Genomic DNA, 19,124 nt, shown 5'->3' with positions numbered 1-19,124 from the left:
TCTTTACTTATTGGGTGTCTGGTTACCTGTTATTCTTTACTTATTGGGTGTCTGGTTACCCGTTATTCTTTACTTAGTGGTTGTCTGGTTACCCGTTATTCTTTACTTATTGGGTGTCTGGTTACCAGTTATTCTTTACTTATTGGGTGTCTGGTTACCCGTTATTCTTTACTTATTGAGTGTCTGGTTACCTGTTATTCTTTACTTATTGGGTGTCTGGTTACTCGTTATTCTTTACTTATTGGGTGTCTGGTTACCCGTTATTCTTTACTTATTGGGTGTCTGGTTACCTGTTATTGTTTACTTAGTGGGTGTCTGGTTACTCGTTATTCTTTACGTATTGGGTGTCTGGTTACCTGTTATTCTTTACTTATTGAGTGTCTGTTACCTGTATATTCTTTACTTATACAGATATACAGTAGCAGACTTCATTGTTCCCTTTTAGTGGGATTAGGTGGGATATTCTGTACCCACACTGCCATTTTGTTTTATGGCACCCAGTGATCTTGTGCGCTATAATGGGTTATGTTATGTTTTCTGTTGGGAACAATGAAGCCTGCTACATGTATATAAAAATACAGATGCTTCCACAAGTATCCGATCATTTACCTTGCAAAATTTGGGGCAATCTCCCAATAAACTGCAACATTTCAGTGAGATTTCTGCAGCCAGACTAATGGCCTATCATATTAACACAGCGGGGGGTCCCTGCAGTCCAATTCAAACAGAATGGGACTGCAGGCACCCCTGCTGTGTAAATCCGATGGGCCATTAGTCTGGCAGCAGAATCTCACAGAAATGATGAGACATTTACTGTGAGATGCCTTAGTTTTTACCCAGGCAAGTGATCGGATAGTGGTGGTTACATCTGTAGGGGTTGGTGGTACTCATTGTTACTGGAGTACCATCATATATTTTTAGTTTTGGACATGCCCACGTGAATCTCCATTAGTTTTCTATATATGACGCTGTATAATGTCCATCACTTCCAGTTTAATCATATCTAGTCTTTCTGGTCTCGGAAGACATAAAGTAGCCTTTGGCTCAAGGTGGCCCCTTCCAATACTTACTTAGCCTCTTCCAGTTCCTCTGTACGTTGAATAGCATCTGTTTCATACTTGGTTCTCCATTGAGCCACGTCATTGTTGGCCTTCGATAACCCCCGCTGCAGCTCAGACTTGGCCTCCTGCTCCTCGTCATATTGCTCACGCAGTAAGTCGCAGTCATGGCGGGCTGAGTGCAAGGCATGGGCCAGAGCGTTTTTGGCCTGTATTATTAAATAAATCATTACTTATCGGTTACATGGCAAAGCGGCGATATTCCAAGGCATCCCGGTGCAAAAGTAGCATCAAATGAGAGGTTTAAGGATTAAGGAGCAGATAGACTTGGCCAAGAAGAGAAAGTACCTCTGTACTTTGTGGTATAATATCAAACGTAACTTTCATTTAAAGAAAGATAGAAGACATTCCTCACAATGGATGTATTAGTAATAACATTGTGGCAGGCAGAGAGAGAGGGACACATTCTAATATTATTCAGTTATACGTGCATATGGATTTGTGATAAAAAGTTTTGTAATGTACACTCTGCTTATATTTACGTGGGGATTCTTGTTATTTTACGTTTACTGTTATTGCAAATGCATTAATTATCTTGTCTTATTAACTAGAGTTTTCCTTATAGCAGGGGTATTGTTTTGGTTGAGGTATTGTACCAAGAAGGGCCCTTATTGAAGATAATGTTGACTGACACTTGTCCATCACGTGAACTATACAAAACAACATATTGTGCAGGGAATTTTTATTTAAAAAAAAAAAAAAACAACCTTTGCATTCCTAGTCCTGGTAAATATTGTTTGCACCTCTGTCCTTTAAGGTTTTTTTTTCAGTTTGACTCTGGTCTTTATTGGGTTCTTGAGTCCTGGACCACCAAGAAGTCTCTTGGAGCATCTACTGTACTGTACCTTATCTTCCCCTCTCTGCTTCATATCTGCATTGGATCGAGGGGTCCTGCCATTTGACCGATTGTCTGGGCCCAAACAGTTTAAGTTAAGGTAAAGTAGTAATTTGGGAACAATATTTGTTCGGTGTACCCAATGACTCAGAGAAAAGCCTCATCATGTAAGAATCGAGTGTGAAAAGTTTGGGCCTTGCCAGCTCCTGAGGTCCTCATGGGGCCAGGGGTAATTTGAGGGCCCATCCCAGGGAGAGGTGCAAGGAAAAGAGAAGGAGTGGGAAGTGCTTTCATTTGTCCTAGATTGGCAAGGAATTATTGAAGGAGAAAGGATTTAATGGGCAGCAGTAGTTGTTCTTGACCACATAATCCCAGGATTTAGACCCAGAATAGCGTTAGATGATGCATAATATTGGGTTACCTTGGTTTCCTCCTCAAGTTGTCTCCTAACATCCTCAGTCTGTTGAGTAAAGGCCATTTTACCTCTGCTCAGCTGATAAATCAAAGCTTCTTTCTCTTCTACCAGATTGGAAATTTCAACTAAAAGTGAGATTCATCAGAAAAAGGTCAATAATAAACATTAACTGTGAAATAAAAACAATATATACATATACTTAACGCAGAGAGAAATACATAAAACCTAGAATCCAGAGATTAGTGTGACTTAAAGATGGTCTTAGTAACTATAAAGGAACATTTTCTACATATTTATTGATAAATGGATGTAAGTCCTCAGTGCTGGTAGTTCAGTGTCTAAAGCCCTTATTCATTATGCAGTGAGAATGTTCTACGGTGCTGGGGGAGAAGAGGTTCCCACCATTCAAAAGAGTGGTGCTAAAATCTTCTCCGGCACCTGGAAGCAGCTTCACCATACATTAAAGACCTAACCGGGTTTATTCACTAAAGTGGGATGGCTCTAATGGATTGCCAATGTGAATTAAAATGTAAATGGCGGTTAGTGATTAATCATGGACGTTAATGATCTGGTGTGTAGACCACTAACTAGTGCGCCGCTCAATATACACGAGTAGCATGTTCGTTAAACTGATTCTAAACGTTTGATGGATATCTTATACAAACCGTTTTCATTCTGGAGCCGGGCCTTTTGTGTAGATAGATCGTTGGTTACACGAATATTGTCATCATATTGGCTCTTCATTTCAGCCAGCTGGTCTTCCAACAGACGACACATCTTTTCTAGGCCAGCCTACAATTTTGGAATGTAAGCATGCATTAATTATTACATCCACGTGCAATTGCCAAATAACGTAAATATAAAACTGCACCTGTGTACCAAATACACACTGAATGTGGCCACATCTTCCGATGAATACAGATGGGAGAAATATTTGTGCACAATAAAAAAACTGGCAAACATTGGACATTGACAAAGAGAACCCTCAAATACGGCAAACGGCAATATCTTTAGAGATTAAGGGTCAAATTTGCTACTTCAGACGATATCTTCTGGCACGGCGACGCCTAACTATATAGATGTCCTCGCTTAACTATATAGATGTCCTCGCTTAACTATATAGATGTCCTCGCTTAACTATATAGATGTCCTCGCTTAACTATATACTGGTAGATGTCCTCGCTTAACTATATACTGGTAGATGTCCTCCTCACCTTGGATTTAGCGACAGATTCCATGTTACTAGACAGATCATCAATCTCCATCCTTCCCTCCATCTTCTCCTTCTCAAGCTTCTGCTTGACGCGCTGCAGGTTATCCAACTGCTCCCCGAGTTCTGCCATGCCGTCGGCGTGCTTTTTGCGCAAGGTGGCCAGCAACGTTTCATGCTGTAATGTGGCCTCCTCCAGATCCCGGCGCATTTTATGGAATTCCGCCTCCCGCTTCTTGTTCATTTCCACGTGAACCGCGCCGGCTCCGCCAGCTTCCTCCAGTCTCTCACTTATGTCTTCCAGTTCCCTGGCGAAGTCCGCTCGCTGTTTCTCTGTCTTGGCTCGGGAAGCTCGTTCAGACTCGATCTCTTCTTGTAATTCCTCGGTATGAGCCTTTAACAAAGGAAAAAGTATACACATGTAGCAGGCGTTATTGTACTCGCTGGCGCGTTGTGCGGGACGTAGACAAAGCGCAACCGGGAGACGCGGCCATTGTCTTGAGTTATGCATTAGCGAAAAGGGGACATGGCGACATGCTATATCACCTACTGAAGCATGCCAGCTGGTGCAATAACATCTGTATATACAGTACACATATACACATATATACTCGCACCCAAACCCCCCCCCACCCCTCCTCCTGAAGAGAGGGCAGTGACATCATCAGACTGGAATTAAAACTTAATTTTGTTTCGTCTGCCATGTTGTTCTATCCCAGGTAGCAGTGATGTTAAGGAGACCTTTCTCCCACTTTGAAAGATCCAAGCAAGTTTAGGAGGGATAAACTTTCCAATGATAAGGAAAGCATTGGGGGGTTTGGAGTGGGGGGGGAGGGGTTAGAGTCGATTAGTAACTTTGTACACTAGTAAGAAGTAACTTTCAAATCATAAAAGTACCAGAGAAAAATACTTCTAGCAAACAAACAAAGTGAAGTCTAAGTGTGGGGCGTTGAATTCTCCCCACAGCATATAACCCGGGGGTTCTCAACTCCCGCCCTCAACACCCCCCAACAGGTCAGGTTTAAAAGACTTCCCTGCTTCAACGGAGGTGGCTCAATCAGTGGCTCAGTGCCTTTGCTGAAGCAGGGACTGATTGAGCCACCGATGCTGAAGCAGGGATATCCTGCAAACCTGACCTGATGGTGGCCCTTGAGGGCTGTTGTTGAGCGCCCCTGATATAACCCCTTAAATATACTAACCTGGAGCTCTTTAATCTTTTTCTGCAGCTGAATATTGATCATCTGTTCGTCTTCAATTTTGCTTTGCAACGCAAGTACTTCAAATTCTTTCCTGTGAAGTTACAGAGACACACTGAATAGCTGGGCTGAAAACGTCAAATACCGTACGTCTGTTACATTGTTTTAAGGTTAATATGCAAGCGTCCTGAAATATAACATAACAAAAACGGAATACCCCATTTTGCTTATTTTCACTCCATTTGGTCCTAATTTAATTTATTGAATTTAATTCAATATAAGGAATAGACACCTCTATTAGAATGAATTCCTTTGATGCCAGAATGCAGTGAATGGGTTAAAGATTATGCCATAGTCTTTGCATTGCTTCCCAGGTGCTATCTATCGGACAATCTGAGAAGCAGAGTGTCGGAGAAGGAGTGGGAGAGGTGGGTGGGGATTTCTGAAATGTGATAGCAGCAGGCGGAAAAACACCTGGACTTTATAGGCAGGGACCCAGCTCTTATCCCACTTATTTGTCTTCTTCAACAGTCAGAAAGCCTCCACTGGAGTCCCCACCATGTCCCGCTACGAATACCAAGCCTCCACTGGAGTCCCCACCATGTCCCGCAACGAATACCAAGCCTCCACTGGAGTCCCCACCATGTCCCGCTACGAATACCAAGCCTCCACTGGAGTCCCCACCATGTCCCGCTACGAATACCAAGCCTCCACTGGAGTCCCCACCATGTCCCGCTACGAATACCAAGCCTCCACTGGAGTCCCCACCATGTCCCGCTATGAATACCAAGCCTCCACTGGAGTCCCCACCATGCCCCGCTACAAATACCAAGCCTCCATTGGGGTCCCCACCATGCCCCGCTACAAATACCAAGCCGCCATTGGGGTCTCCACCATGCCCCGCTACAAATACCAAGCCGCCACTGGAGTCCCCACCATGCCCCACTACAAATACCAAGCCTCCACTGGAGTCCCCACCATATCCCGCTACGAATACCAAGCCGCCATTGGGGTCCCCCACCATGCCCCGCTACAAATACCAAGCCGCCATTGGGGTCTCCACCATGTCCCGCTACAAATACCAAGCCGCCACTGGAGTCCCCACCATGCCCCGCTACAAATACCAAGCCTCCATTGGAGTCTCCACCATGCCCCACTACAAATACCAAGCCTCCACTGGAGTCCCCACCATGCCCCGCTACAAATACCAAGCCGCCATTGGAGTCCCCACCATGCCCCGCTACAAATACCAAGCCTCCACTGGAGTCTCCACCATGCCCCACTACAAATACCAAGCCTCCACTGGAGTCCCCACCATGCCCCGCTACGAATACCAAGCCGCCATTGGAGTCCCCATCATGCCCACTACAAATCCCGGTTATAGCACCATGGATTAAGAGATTGTATGGGATTAGTTGGGAAATAGCAGTATACCAAATATAGAAGAATAAGCTCATGATGCATGTTTATACTTTTTAAGCTTGTCGTCTGCATTCAGCTTGTCGTTCTCAAGATCCATTAGTGATTCTTGACTGAGTTTCAGGTCCCCTTCCAGTCTCCTCTTTGTCCTTTCAAGATCGATGCGCAGTTTCTTCTCTTGCTCAATGCTTCCTTCAAACTACCAGAAATCAGAGCAAAGGTGAACGTAAAACATATTGTTAATGGTCACACGGATCCAAGTAATAGGCAACAATAAACATGTCCGCCATGTTTGGTGGTGATGCTATTCCATAAGCAGCAGGTTGACTTGAATAGGTGGTGGTGTTTTCTGGCGTTGGGAGGTGTCTTACAGAATAGCGCTGCTTAGTAAATACTGATGGATCGCCGGTTATTGCAAACGAGCGCAAGTTTTATCAGATTTTTAATGCTTTAAGTGTCTCCAAGTGTTTGAATGGAAGTGCAATAAATCTCCGATTAAAAGGTGTGTTAGATTTTGGAATATTTAACGAGCTCCAGTTTAGAATAACAGTGCACCCGTATAATGCGCATGTATCGTGCATCGTGATGCAGTGTGGTGATTGCTTTAGTGTCTTGTACATCAATGAACACTTTGGGATGTGTTCATAACAAAGTAGAGGAAGAGTAACACTGTGTGACACCATATTTGAATGGGCTTTAATGTGGGAAGATTACAGACTGAACCCAACCTGGCAGAGCGTTACACCTTTACATTTACACTGCAGAACAAACCTCTTTGTTTATGTAACACTACTACTGTCGCCACTACTACCACCACCACTACCATTACTACCACTACTACTACCACCACCACTACCATTACTACCACTACTACTACCACCACCACTACTACTACCACCACCACTACTACTACCACCACCACTACCATTACTACCACTACTACTACCACCACCACTACCATTACTACCACTACTACTACCACCACCACTACCATTACTACCACTAATACTACCACCACCACCACTACTACTGCCACCACTACCCCCACCACCTCTACCACTAATACCACTACTGCTACCACCACCACTACCACCACCTCTACTACTACCACCACCACCTCTACCACTACCGCTACCACTGCCACTACTACTACTACTACCACCACTACTACTTCTACCAATACCTCTACCACTACTACTACCACCTCTACCACTACCACTACCACCACTACCTCTACCACTACCACCACTACCTCTACCACTACTACTACAACTACCACCACTTCATACATTGCACTTTGGCCACTAGATTTATCAAATTGTGCTTCTCATTTATGTCACATTTCCTTGATGCAAACTCCCTGCCAGGTACGGTATGAAGTGGCGGGATCCCGTCTTGCTAATAGGTGATTAATAAGATCTATAGATGTGATGCGGTTCCAAACAATATATTGCATTCATGCTGTACTGTTTATGTTGGGAGCCTGATAGATAATTGCAATTATTGAGCACAAAATAAACTTACATCATCTACTTGCTGTTCCAGCTTAATCTTCATTTTAGTTAGACTGTTCACTTTGTCTTCTTCTGCCTGGAGGTCATCCAGTGTCTGCTGATGGACCTCCTGAATCGCTTTCTTCTCCCTGCTCAGCTTGGAGATGCTTTCGGACAATGCAGCCATCTCTTCAGTAAGGTTCTTTACCTGTTAGAAAATAATCGTAACTTTCAGAGCTAATACAGGATATCCTAATACCGCATAAGACATGCGTGCACAATAATAATAGTACACACCTTGTTTTCAGTGGCATGTTTTTCCTTTTCAACCTTACTCAGAGTCATTTCTAAGTCATCCAGGTCCTTTTTCAGTTCCCCGGTCTCATCTTCCAGTTTCCGTTTCCGCGCTGTGAGATCCGAGCTCATCTCCTCCTCCTCTTCCAGCCGCTCTACCAGCTCTTTCACTTTTGCTTCCAGCTGAATCTTACTTTTGATGAGCTCGTCGCATCTTTCTTCTGCATCGGCCAGGTTATGATTTTCCTATTTCAGGGAAATCAACTAATTAAGCCCAAAAATAAATTAATTGGCAACCCAGAACATTTTTGCAATGACCTTAACCCTTTGAGTACAACAATAATGGGATGAAATACATTTTGCTGCTCTCACTTTTTTCTTGAAATCTGTGGCACAAATCTCTACCAAGCCTGAGCCGGCGATGATCCCTGCACCACGCAGCACCACGCAGCACCACGCAGCACCACGCAGCACCACGCAGCACCACGCAGCACCACGCAGCACCACGTGGAACAGACAACCAGTCACTGACTGACTCTGCAGTTACAGGAGCCTGACACGTAACTAGCATTGGATTCTATTCAACAGACTGGAAAGTCAGGTAAAGGAGCGTTCACAATCCATTCATTTACATTCACGGGAGTGCAAGTTGATTCATAGCTAACAGAGCGTTAACCAACTTCTTGCAAACTGAATAAGGGGAGCTTGTGTTATCTCTGTAGCCTCTCAGCATATTATATACTGTACGTACTGAATGCACTTGCAGAAGAAGGTCATTTTTCTCTTGCATGAGAGACACCATTTTCTCTTCCACCTCTTTCCTCCGCGCTTCCGATTTGGCGAGTTCACCTTTAATCCTTTCTAACTCCTCTTTCAGACTCTGCATCTCCTTCTCGGTCTCTGCGCTCTTAAGGAGGGGCTTAATCCTGAAGTACAATTTCATCCATGGCCAGTGCTTTACGTTCATGAACGACCGGATATTGTACTGAATGGTTATAAGGGCATCTCTGAGAGGGAGAGAGAGGGAGAGATAAATGAATGGTACAATAAAGAAATAAAATCAACGTTTCGGATTCCCAATGGAGCTTTTATCAAGAGCCGAAACGTTGAGCTAGTAAAGACAGATTTATTGCACCATTTTTACCCTTCTACACAGTACATTTTAGTACGTTAGCAGAATCACCCACATCTGCTTTACATAGCAGTTACTGAGCCCCTACCAATTTTCCAATTCGTGCAGGAGTAATACACCCCAGTGCCAGTCTGCACATCACCCCCCATGGAAGAGTAGGTGAATGTATAAGGCTGACGGAAAGCAATATGTGTAAGCTTTATTATATTCACACCAGGGAATTTGTGCACCCACAGTTTACCTCTATAGTAAGGTAACTATGTTACTGGCTTTGGCCAGCTTTTAATTGCACTACTCACAAAAGCATATGCTTTATTTAACCCCTTCAGGGCTTTCTCACACTTTTCACTAGTCTATGGGACAATAATTACATATATTCCGTGTAGGTATCTGCAAAATGTGGTTATGCCTTGGCGGGGCTGCAGGCTTATAACGTTTTGGCCAAAGGGTTTAACTAAATAACCCTTACTCATGAGATCACTATTATATTTTAGCCTAATTGGTAGGAGCACATGAACCATTCTTTTTGTTTTTCTATATGTAAGCAAACTTCTATAGGGAGGAGCGCGATATTATGTACAGTCTAGCAGAAGCACCTGCTCTAATCTTTTGTATTATTACTCCTTTACTTTACTCCTGACTCCTTTACTATATATAATATATATATAGTATATATGTTTTGGTACATTTCTATTGTATCTGCCATCACAGTCTCCATGGGTAATGAATTCCACATTGTAACTACCCTTACTGTAAAGAACCCTTTCCTTTGTTGCTGGTGAAATGTCCTGGACCACGGGTCGTTTGTATGTATGCATACAGTACATGTATGCATCTTGCATATACAGTAGACATGTACCATGTTAAACCAGGAATTTTACCTTCTTTCCACAATTTTCTTATATTCCTCTCTCATGAGATACCCTCTGCCAATAGCCTGAGTGCATGTTATCAGCTGAGCAAGGCGGTCATCTCTCATTTCTTCCAGAATACCAAGAAGTCCTGCTTTGAAGAAGACCTGAGAAACACGAGAAAAAACACTTTGATTTACGATCATTCCACCAATTACTGATCAAATCGAAAGAGACAGTTAGTAGCACAAAACATTTCTATCAATATTCATCATAGTTGGTTGGAAAATGATTGCCAAAGTCCAACAGAATATATTGAAGGTCTTGTAAACCATACGTTAAGATCCAAAGTCTACCGTTCTGATGCAGATCGGTACTCTAAGTCCCAGCCGTAAAACTGGCCCAATTCCAGATAAGAACCACTGGACCCACCAAATCTGCCCATTTTGCAATCGGCTTCAATCCCTCAGACTGTATGTAATCCCTCAGACTGTATGTAACCCCTCAGACTGTATGTAATCCCTCAGACTGTATGTAACCCCTCAGACTGTATGTAACCCCTCAGACTGTATGTAACCCCTCAGACTGTATGTAATCCCTCAGACTGTATGTAACCCCTCAGACTGTATGTAACCCCTCAGACTGTATGTAACCCCTCAGACTGTATGTAACCCCTCAGACTGTATGTAACCCCTCAGACTGTATGTAACCCCTCAGACTGTATGTAACCCCTCAGACTGTATGTAACCCCTCAGACTGTATGTAACCTCTCAGACTGTATGTAATCCCTCAGACTGTGTGTAATCCTTCAGACTGTATGTAATCCCTCAGACTGTATGTAACCCCTCAGACTGTATGTAACCCCTCAGACTGTATGTAATCCCTCAGACTGTATGTAACCCCTCAGACTGTATGTAACCCCTCAGACTGTATGTAACCCCTCAGACTGTATGTAACCCCTCAGACTGTATGTAACCCCTCAGACTGTATGTAACCCCTCAGACTGTATGTAACCCCTCAGACTGTATGTAACCCCTCAGACTGTATGTAATCCCTCAGACTTTATGTAACCCCTCAGACTGTATGTAACCCCTCAGACTGTATGTAACCCCTCAGACTGTATGTAATCCCTCAGACTGTATGTAACCCCTCAGACTGTATGTAACCCCTCAGACTGTATGTAACCCCTCAGACTGTATGTAACCCCTCAGACTGTATGTAACCCCTCAGACTGTATGTAACCCCTCAGACTGTATGTAACCCCTCAGACTGTATGTAACCCCTTAGACCAGTGATTCCCAACCAGGGTTCCGTGGGAAATAGAGGTGGCTCGTGAGGTGTGAAATGTTGTGACAGACCCGTCGAACCTAACATGTGTCAGCCAGATAGGGGTTCCCCGAGATTTTTCTAAATACTTCAACGGTTCCCACAAACAAAAAAGGTTGGAAATCACTGCCTCAGACTGTATGTAACCCCTCAGACTGTATGTAATCCCTTAGACTGTGTGTAATCCCTCAGACTGTATGTAATCCCTCAGACTGTATGTAATCCCTCAGGCTGTATGTAATCCCTCAGGCTGTATGTAACCTCTCAGACTGTATGTAACCCCTCAGACTGTATGTAACCTCTCAGACTGTATGTAACCCCTCAGACTGTATGTAATCCCTCAGGCTGTATGTAACCCCTCAGGCTGTATGTAACCCCTCAGACTGTATGTAACCTCTCAGACTGTATGTAACCCCTCAGGCTGTATGTAACCCCTCAGGCTGTATGTAACCCCTCAGGCTGTATGTAACCCCTCAGACTGTATGTAACCTCTCAGACTGTATGTAACCCCTCAGACTGTATGTAACCGCTCAGACTGTATGTAACCGCTCAGACTGTATGTAACCCCCTCAGACTTTATGTAACCCCTCAGACTGTATGTAACCCCCTCAGACTGTATGTAACCTCAGACTGTATGTAACCCCTCAGACTGTATGTAACCCCTCAGACAGTATGTAACCCCTCAGACTGTATGTAACCCCTCAGACTGTATGTAATCCCTCAGGCTGTATGTAATCCCTCAGGCTGTATGTAACCCCTCAGACAGTATGTAACCCCTCAGACTGTATGTAACCCCTCAGACTGTATGTAATCCCTCAGACTGTATGTAATCCCTCAGGCTGTATGTAATCCCTCAGGCTGTATGTAACCTCTCAGACTGTATGTAACCCCTCAGACTGTATGTAACCCCTCAGACTGTATGTAACCTCTCAGACTGTATGTAACCCCTCAGACTGTATGTAATCCCTCAGGCTGTATGTAACCCCTCAGGCTGTATGTAACCCCTCAGACTGTATGTAACCTCTCAGACTATATGTAACCCCTCAGGCTGTATGTAACCACCCAGGCTGTATGTAACCCCTCAGACTGTATGTAACCGCTCAGACTGTATGTAACCGCTCAGACTGTATGTAACCCCCTCAGACTTTATGTAACCCCTCAGACTGTATGTAACCCCCTCAGACTGTATGTAACCTCAGACTGTATGTAACCCCTCAGACTGTATGTAACCCCTCAGACAGTATGTAACCCCTCAGACTGTATGTAACCCCTCAGACTGTATGTAATCCCTTAGACTGTGTGTAATCCCTCAGACTGTATGTAATCCCTCAGGCTGTATGTAATCCCTCAGGCTGTATGTAACCTCTCAGACTGTATGTAACCCCTCAGACTGTATGTAACCTCTCAGACTGTATGTAACCCCTCAGGCTGTATGTAACCCCTCAGGCTGTATGTAACCCCTCAGGCTGTATGTAACCCCTCAGACTGTATGTAACCTCTCAGACTGTATGTAACCCCTCAGGCTGTATGTAACCCCTCAGGCTGTATGTAACCCCTCAGACTGTATGTAACCGCTCAGACCGTATGTAACCGCTCAGACTGTATGTAACCCCCTCAGACTTTATGTAACCCCTCAGACTGTATGTAACCCCCTCAGACTGTATGTAACCTCAGACTGTATGTAACCCCTCAGACTGTATGTAACCCCTCAGACAGTATGTAACCCCTCAGACTGAATGTAATCCCTCAGACTGTATGTAACCCCTCATGCTGTATGTAACCCCTCAGACTGTATGTAACCCCTCAGACTGTATGTAACCCCTCAGACTGTATGTAACCCCTCAGACTGTATGTAACCCCTCAGACTGTATGTAACCCCTCAGACTGTATGTAACCCCTCAGACTGTATGTAACCCCCTCAGACTGTATGTAACCTCTCAGACTGTATGTAACCCCTCAGACTGTATGTAACCCCTCAGACTGTATGTAACCCCTCAGACTGTATGTAACCCCTCAGACTGTATGTAACCCCTCAGACTGTATGTAACCCCTCAGACTGTATGTAACCCCTCAGACTGTATGTAATCCCGGTTTGCTTTCATATTTACGATAGTCTTAAATTTATCCCATTTTTTTATTCCGCGCAATGGCTGTTCTTTTATACTTCGAGGCTAGTTTACAAAAATTGTACCAAAAATAAACAGCACACGCTGCAGCACGTACCTTAGTATGGCCAAATTTATATTGGGTGCAGTCAATATCTATTGATCCAAGCAATATTTCGCAGGCCTTCTTGCTGTCAATGAATTGTCCATTGGGGATAGCACTTGCGTTTAGCACTTTATATCTGTCAATCAAATAAAATACAGTATGTGTAAGGTTCAATGCCATAGAGATGACAAAACAACCTTCTGTAAATAATTTCCTCTTCCTTAAACTAATCTAACCATGCTAAAAGTAAAGATGTGGCTTCTGGAAAATAAATACAAATTACATATTTTAAGGGCCTCTGAATGGGGGAGCATTTTTCAATAAAGCGTTTTCTTTTCCCTTATCCCACCCTGTCCTTATCAGACAGCCAATAAAGATAAGGGGAGGGAGATAGAGGGGGTTTTGTCTGTGCAAACTCTTATTGCACAAACAATGACATCAGACAGAAGGAGCCCCTCCTACCCCCCCCCCCCACCCCCAGGTCCCCATTCCAAGTGTTTAAAAACTACAGTGATTTCTGTACAAAGGATCCGAAATTCTAATCGAATCTATTGACATGTCTTTTATTTCTGTGGTTAAATATGGCAGCATAATTAGTTTAAAAAAAGGAAAGAAGTTTAAAGTAAGTCAACAACCTCCCTGTATATACACTACAGTTTACAAACAGTCTTACTATAAAGAGATTAGGTCAAGATAGTGAAAACACTCCAAAAGCATTTGGTTACATTGGAGACATTAATGGCATTGGCTATAGAAAGAAATAGTGGGACATATTTCCGATGTACCTCTGTTTGAAGTCCCCATAATGGATTCTGCTGGGAAATCCCTTCCTGCAAATTCGGATCCCCTCTAACACGCCATTGCAGCGCAGCTGGTGCATGACTAGCTGATTATCCATGACCCCTGTTAACCGAAACCCTTATTATTCCTCAGAACTAAGAATACATTCAATCAGTTCAATCATTTGTTACTGCGATGGCAACTTTGGAATACCCTCTCCAAACGCTTCGTTCTACATCAGTATTTCCAAAAAAAACAGAAGATCTATGGAGAATTTTACATAGAAGTAGGAAGTCAAGATGAAAAAACAGAAATAAAGATAATTATTGTAGTATAAAAACAGCGATTTTGGATTTACTAATAAGACTCTACTTAGGGCCTCATGCAGAGAACAGCGCTAATAGCAATCTCGCCATTTTCCGGCGAAAATCGCGCTAAAAACAGCCGAAAATGGCGAGATTTGAAAAAAGCGCCATTTTTTTTTATTTCCCTTGAAATTCGCCGCGCGGCTGGAGAGTTTCTAATCTCTAATACGCTCCCTATACCTCCTCCCTAACTGCTCCTATAACCGCTCCCTATAACTCCTCCCTAACTGCTCCTATAACCGCTCCCTATAACCCCTCCCCTAACTGCTCCTATAACCGCTCCCTATACCTCCTCCCCTAACTGCTCCTATAACCGCTCCATATACCTCCTCCCCTAACTGCTCCTATAACCGCTCCATATACCTCCTCCCCTAACTGCTCCTATAACCGCTCCCTATACCTCCTCCCCTAACTGCTCCTATAACCGCTCCATATACCTCCTCCCCTAACTGCTCCTATAACCGCTCCCTATAACTCCTCCCCTAACCGCTCCTATAACCGTTCCCTATAACTCCTCCCCTAACTGTTCCTATAACCACTCCATATACCTCCTCCCTAACTGCTCCTGTAACCGCTCCCTATAACTCCTCCCCTAACCGCTCCTATAACCGTTCCCTATAACTCCTCCCCTAACTGTTCCTATAACCGCTCCATATACCTCCTCCCTAACTGCTCCTATAACCGTTCCCTATAACTCCTCCCCTAACCGCTCCTATAACCGTTCCCTATAACTCCTCCCCTAACCGCTCCTATAACCGCTCCCTATAACTCCTCCCCTAACCGCTCCTATAACCGTTCCCTATAACTCCTCCCCTAACCGCTCCTATAACCGCTCCCTATAACTCCTCCCCTAACCGCTCCTATAACCGTTCCCTATAACTCCTCCCCTAACCGTTCCTATAACCGCTCCCTATAACTCCTCCCCTAACTGCTCCTATAACCGCTCCATATACCTCCTCCATAACTGCTCCTATAACCGTTCCCTATAACTCCTCCCCAAACCGCTCCTATAACCGTTCCCTATAACTCCTCCCCTAACCGCTCCTATAACCGCTCCCTATAACTCCTCCCCTAACCGCTCCTATAACCGTTCCCTATAACTCCTCCCCTAACCGTTCCTATAACCGCTCCCTATAACTCCTCCATAACTGCTCCTATAACCGTTCCCTATAACTCCTCCCCTAACCGCTCCCTATAACTCCTCCCCTAACCGCTCCTATAACCGCTCCCTATAACTCCTCCCCTAACCGCTCCTAACCCTAACCCTAACCCTAACTCGCTCCCTATAACTCCTCCCCTAACCGCACCCTATAACTCCTCCCCTAACTGCTCCTATAACCGCTTCCTATAACTCCTCCCATAACTGCTCCTATAACCGCTCCCTATACCGCCTCCCCTAACTGCTCCTATAACCGCTCCATATACCTCCTCCCCTAACTGCTCCTATAACCGCTCCCTATACCTCCTCCCATAACTGCTCCAGTAACCTCTCCATATATCTCCTCCCCTAACTGCTCCTATAACCACTCCCTATACCGCCTCCCCTAACTGCTCCTATAACCGCTCCCTATAACTCCTCCCCTAACTGCTCCTATAACCGCTCCCTATAACGCCTCCCCTAACTGCTCCTATAACCGCTCCCTATAACTCCTCCCCTAACTGCTCCTATAACCGCTCCCTATAACTCCTCCCTTAACTGCTCCTATAACCGCTCCCTATAACTCCTCCCCTAACCGCTCCTATAACCGTTCCCTATAACTCCTCCCCTAACCGTTCCTATAACCGCTCCCTATAACTCCTCCCCTAACTGCTCCTATAACCGCTCCATATACCTCCTCCATAACTGCTCCTATAACCGCTCCCTATAACTCCTCCCCTAACCGCTCCTATAAACGCTCCCTATAACTCCTCCCCTAACCGCTCCTAACCCTAACCCTAACTCGCTCCCTATAACTCCTCCCCTAACCGCACCCTATAACTCCTCCCCTAACTGCTCCTATAACCGCTCCCTATAACTCCTCCCATAACTGCTCCTATAACCGCTCCCTATACCGCCTCCCCTAACTGCTCCTATAACCGCTCCATATACCTCCTCCCCTAACTGCTCCTATAACCGCTCCATATACCTCCTCCCCTAACTGCTCCTATAACCACTCCCTATAACTCCTCCCCTAACTGCTCCTATAACCGCTCCCTATAACGCCTCCCCTAACTGCTCCTATAACCGCTCCCTATAACTCCTCCCCTAACTGCTCCAATACTTATAGCCCCTCCTCCAACCTCCTATAGTAACTTATACATGTAATGCTTGTGTACAAATCGCCCGACCTGGTGTTTTTGTCTCATTGGGAATCAGACAGCGCACGAAGTGGGGATGTGTCGTTCTCAAGTTGCTCATCAATTTGTTCAAGTTTTCCTACAATAAAAATATACATTGAAAAATATTGAAATCATTTAATTCAAAGAAGCCAGCAAAGCGTGTCCTTCTACACAGGGGCCGGGAACGTACCCTGAACAGCGCAGACACCGTCTGGAAGGAGGACCCCTTCTTCTTACCCCCGGCTTTGCTACTGGCTGGATTGCAGGAGAGAAAATCTGTTAGCCTAAAGCAACAATATATCCCTCAGGTGGGAAGCAGGGGGGCCTGCGGAGCTGAACCGCGGGACCCCCTGCTCCCTGAGACACCCTGCTCCCTGGGACCCCCTGCTCCCTGAGACCCCCTGCTCCCTGGGACCCCCTGCTCCCTGAGACCCCCTGCTCCCTGAGACCCCCTGCTCCCTGAGACCCCCTGCTCCCTGAGACACCCACCTCCGCCGGAATCGCCTTCACGTTTAAAGTTCCTGCATCACGCGAGTCAATAGGGAAGCCACGACGGACGACACCGCGGCTTCCTATTGGCTCCTGTGCCACGGGAGATTAGAGCCACCATATTGCGTGCTCCGCCGGGGCTGCTACAGGCCACACTATCGGAGGAAAGTACCTTGGAAACTAGGGGGTTCCCCGGAGCTGAAACTAATGGGGTTCAACTAAGCGGAAATGCACCTTATAACTATCTGTTGGTGGTGTAGTTTAAAGGGGCAGATTCATCGTGTGTTAGAACTTCAAGTCAATGCGGTTAGTGCCAGGTCGGGTGTGCTACCCCATACCGGCGTGTGTAGAAGGCATCACAACATGCAACAAATCTACCTCTTTACTGGAAAACCCCATGTTTAAATCTATTTTAACTGCACTCGGGAGATATAAGGCAAAACTATTGTGCCGGGTTTCCCTGGTTTGAATTTTTCTGGCACTAGAAGTTACCATGACAACCACCGTTTGCTTCATATGTTTGAATGACGACCGCCATTTTAAATTCCCAGTGTGGAAACATTTAGTAAAATTACGGTCCATCTTTAATAAGCCCGTTTTCTGCCCTACGACATCGTCCAGCGCTGGAAGACACTTTACACCCCACTGGCGTGAATGAACAGGGTGTTATTAGAGCGGCTGTAATTGTTAAAGCTTCAATACCTGCATCTGTAGCAAATGTGGAGAAGAGCGAGGCGAGAAGTTTGACTGAGGACTTCTGGTACAGTCCCACCACCGTCTCATTCAGGGGGTCCTTGTTCTTCTCCAGCCAGCCACTGATGTTGTAATTCACAATGCCGGCATAATGCACCAATGCAAAGTGGGCTTCTGCTTTGCTTTTGCCAGGCTTCGGCTTCTGGAAATTGGGTGTTTTTCCAAGGTGTTGGTCATAAAGCTTGTTCTTAAAGGTGGCGTCGCCGGCCTTTGGAAACATGCACTCCTCTTCCAGAATGGAGAAGATACCCATTGGCTGCCAAGACAAGCAACATTACCAAAAGCGAGTTAGTAACCGTAGCATAGTAACACGTAGTAACAGAGTTTTATGGCAGACAAGAAAACAATTGGCCTATCTTCCTATCTGAGTAAGAAAAAAGGTGACAATGACCGCGCGCCAGATCGTGATAAATTAGTGGTTATTAGAAAAACGTAAAGGTCATGTGACTTGGGATTAACATACAAATATGAGGACTGTGTTAAAGGATATAGCCCGGACTTTAAAAGCGTGATGGATCAAAAACAGGTGTAATTATACATAGTGTCTATCACATGTTGTGTGCAACATATATATAGTTTAAAACCTGTGCTGTTGACAAATGAGATTCTGCTTCAGTTTAATTAGGATGGCTCAACATCCAAAGGGCTATTAGAGAAAAAAAAGAAGAAAACAGCGCAAAAAATATCGTGGTCTACTAAATTAATTATATTGTGGTACCTGCTGCTTGAATATCACAATATAATACATTTACTACACATGAGATTTTCTGCGCGTTTTTCTTTTTTTCTCCATCTTCCTATCTGCTATAAAACCTCACACCCTGTTGGATCTATATAACCTCACATCCTGTTGGATCTATAAAACCTCACACCCTGTTGGATCTATAAAACCTCACACCCTGTTGGATCTATAAAACC

The 19,124-nt window shown here is 44.8% G+C and overlaps 1 protein-coding gene across 1 annotated transcript in view; it reads right to left on the bottom strand.

Annotated features, from left to right (window-relative positions):
- Nucleotides 1-19,124, bottom strand: part of LOC142472552 (myosin heavy chain, skeletal muscle, adult-like) — a 47,914-nt gene that overhangs the window by 15,378 nt on the left and 13,412 nt on the right. Inside the window, exons 14-28 of the mRNA XM_075579606.1 lie at nt 18,156-18,462; nt 17,155-17,219; nt 16,974-17,061; nt 14,286-14,403; nt 13,513-13,636; nt 9,994-10,130; nt 8,732-8,987; nt 7,984-8,226; nt 7,718-7,894; nt 6,247-6,392; nt 4,778-4,868; nt 3,583-3,972; nt 3,034-3,160; nt 2,375-2,493; nt 1,071-1,267 (exon numbers count right to left, since the gene is read on the bottom strand). Coding sequence (XP_075435721.1) covers nt 1,071-1,267; nt 2,375-2,493; nt 3,034-3,160; nt 3,583-3,972; nt 4,778-4,868; nt 6,247-6,392; nt 7,718-7,894; nt 7,984-8,226; nt 8,732-8,987; nt 9,994-10,130; nt 13,513-13,636; nt 14,286-14,403; nt 16,974-17,061; nt 17,155-17,219; nt 18,156-18,462 — 2,585 coding nt within the window. The remainder of the gene's footprint in view (nt 1-1,070; nt 1,268-2,374; nt 2,494-3,033; nt 3,161-3,582; nt 3,973-4,777; nt 4,869-6,246; nt 6,393-7,717; nt 7,895-7,983; nt 8,227-8,731; nt 8,988-9,993; nt 10,131-13,512; nt 13,637-14,285; nt 14,404-16,973; nt 17,062-17,154; nt 17,220-18,155; nt 18,463-19,124) is intronic.

The sequence above is a fragment of the Ascaphus truei genome, chromosome 22 (genome assembly GCF_040206685.1).
Source record: "Ascaphus truei isolate aAscTru1 chromosome 22, aAscTru1.hap1, whole genome shotgun sequence".
In the NCBI taxonomy this organism is placed as follows: Eukaryota; Metazoa; Chordata; class Amphibia; order Anura; family Ascaphidae; genus Ascaphus; species Ascaphus truei.
Note: the sequence above shows the minus strand (reverse complement) of the source record. Positions and strands in the feature narration are given on the sequence as shown.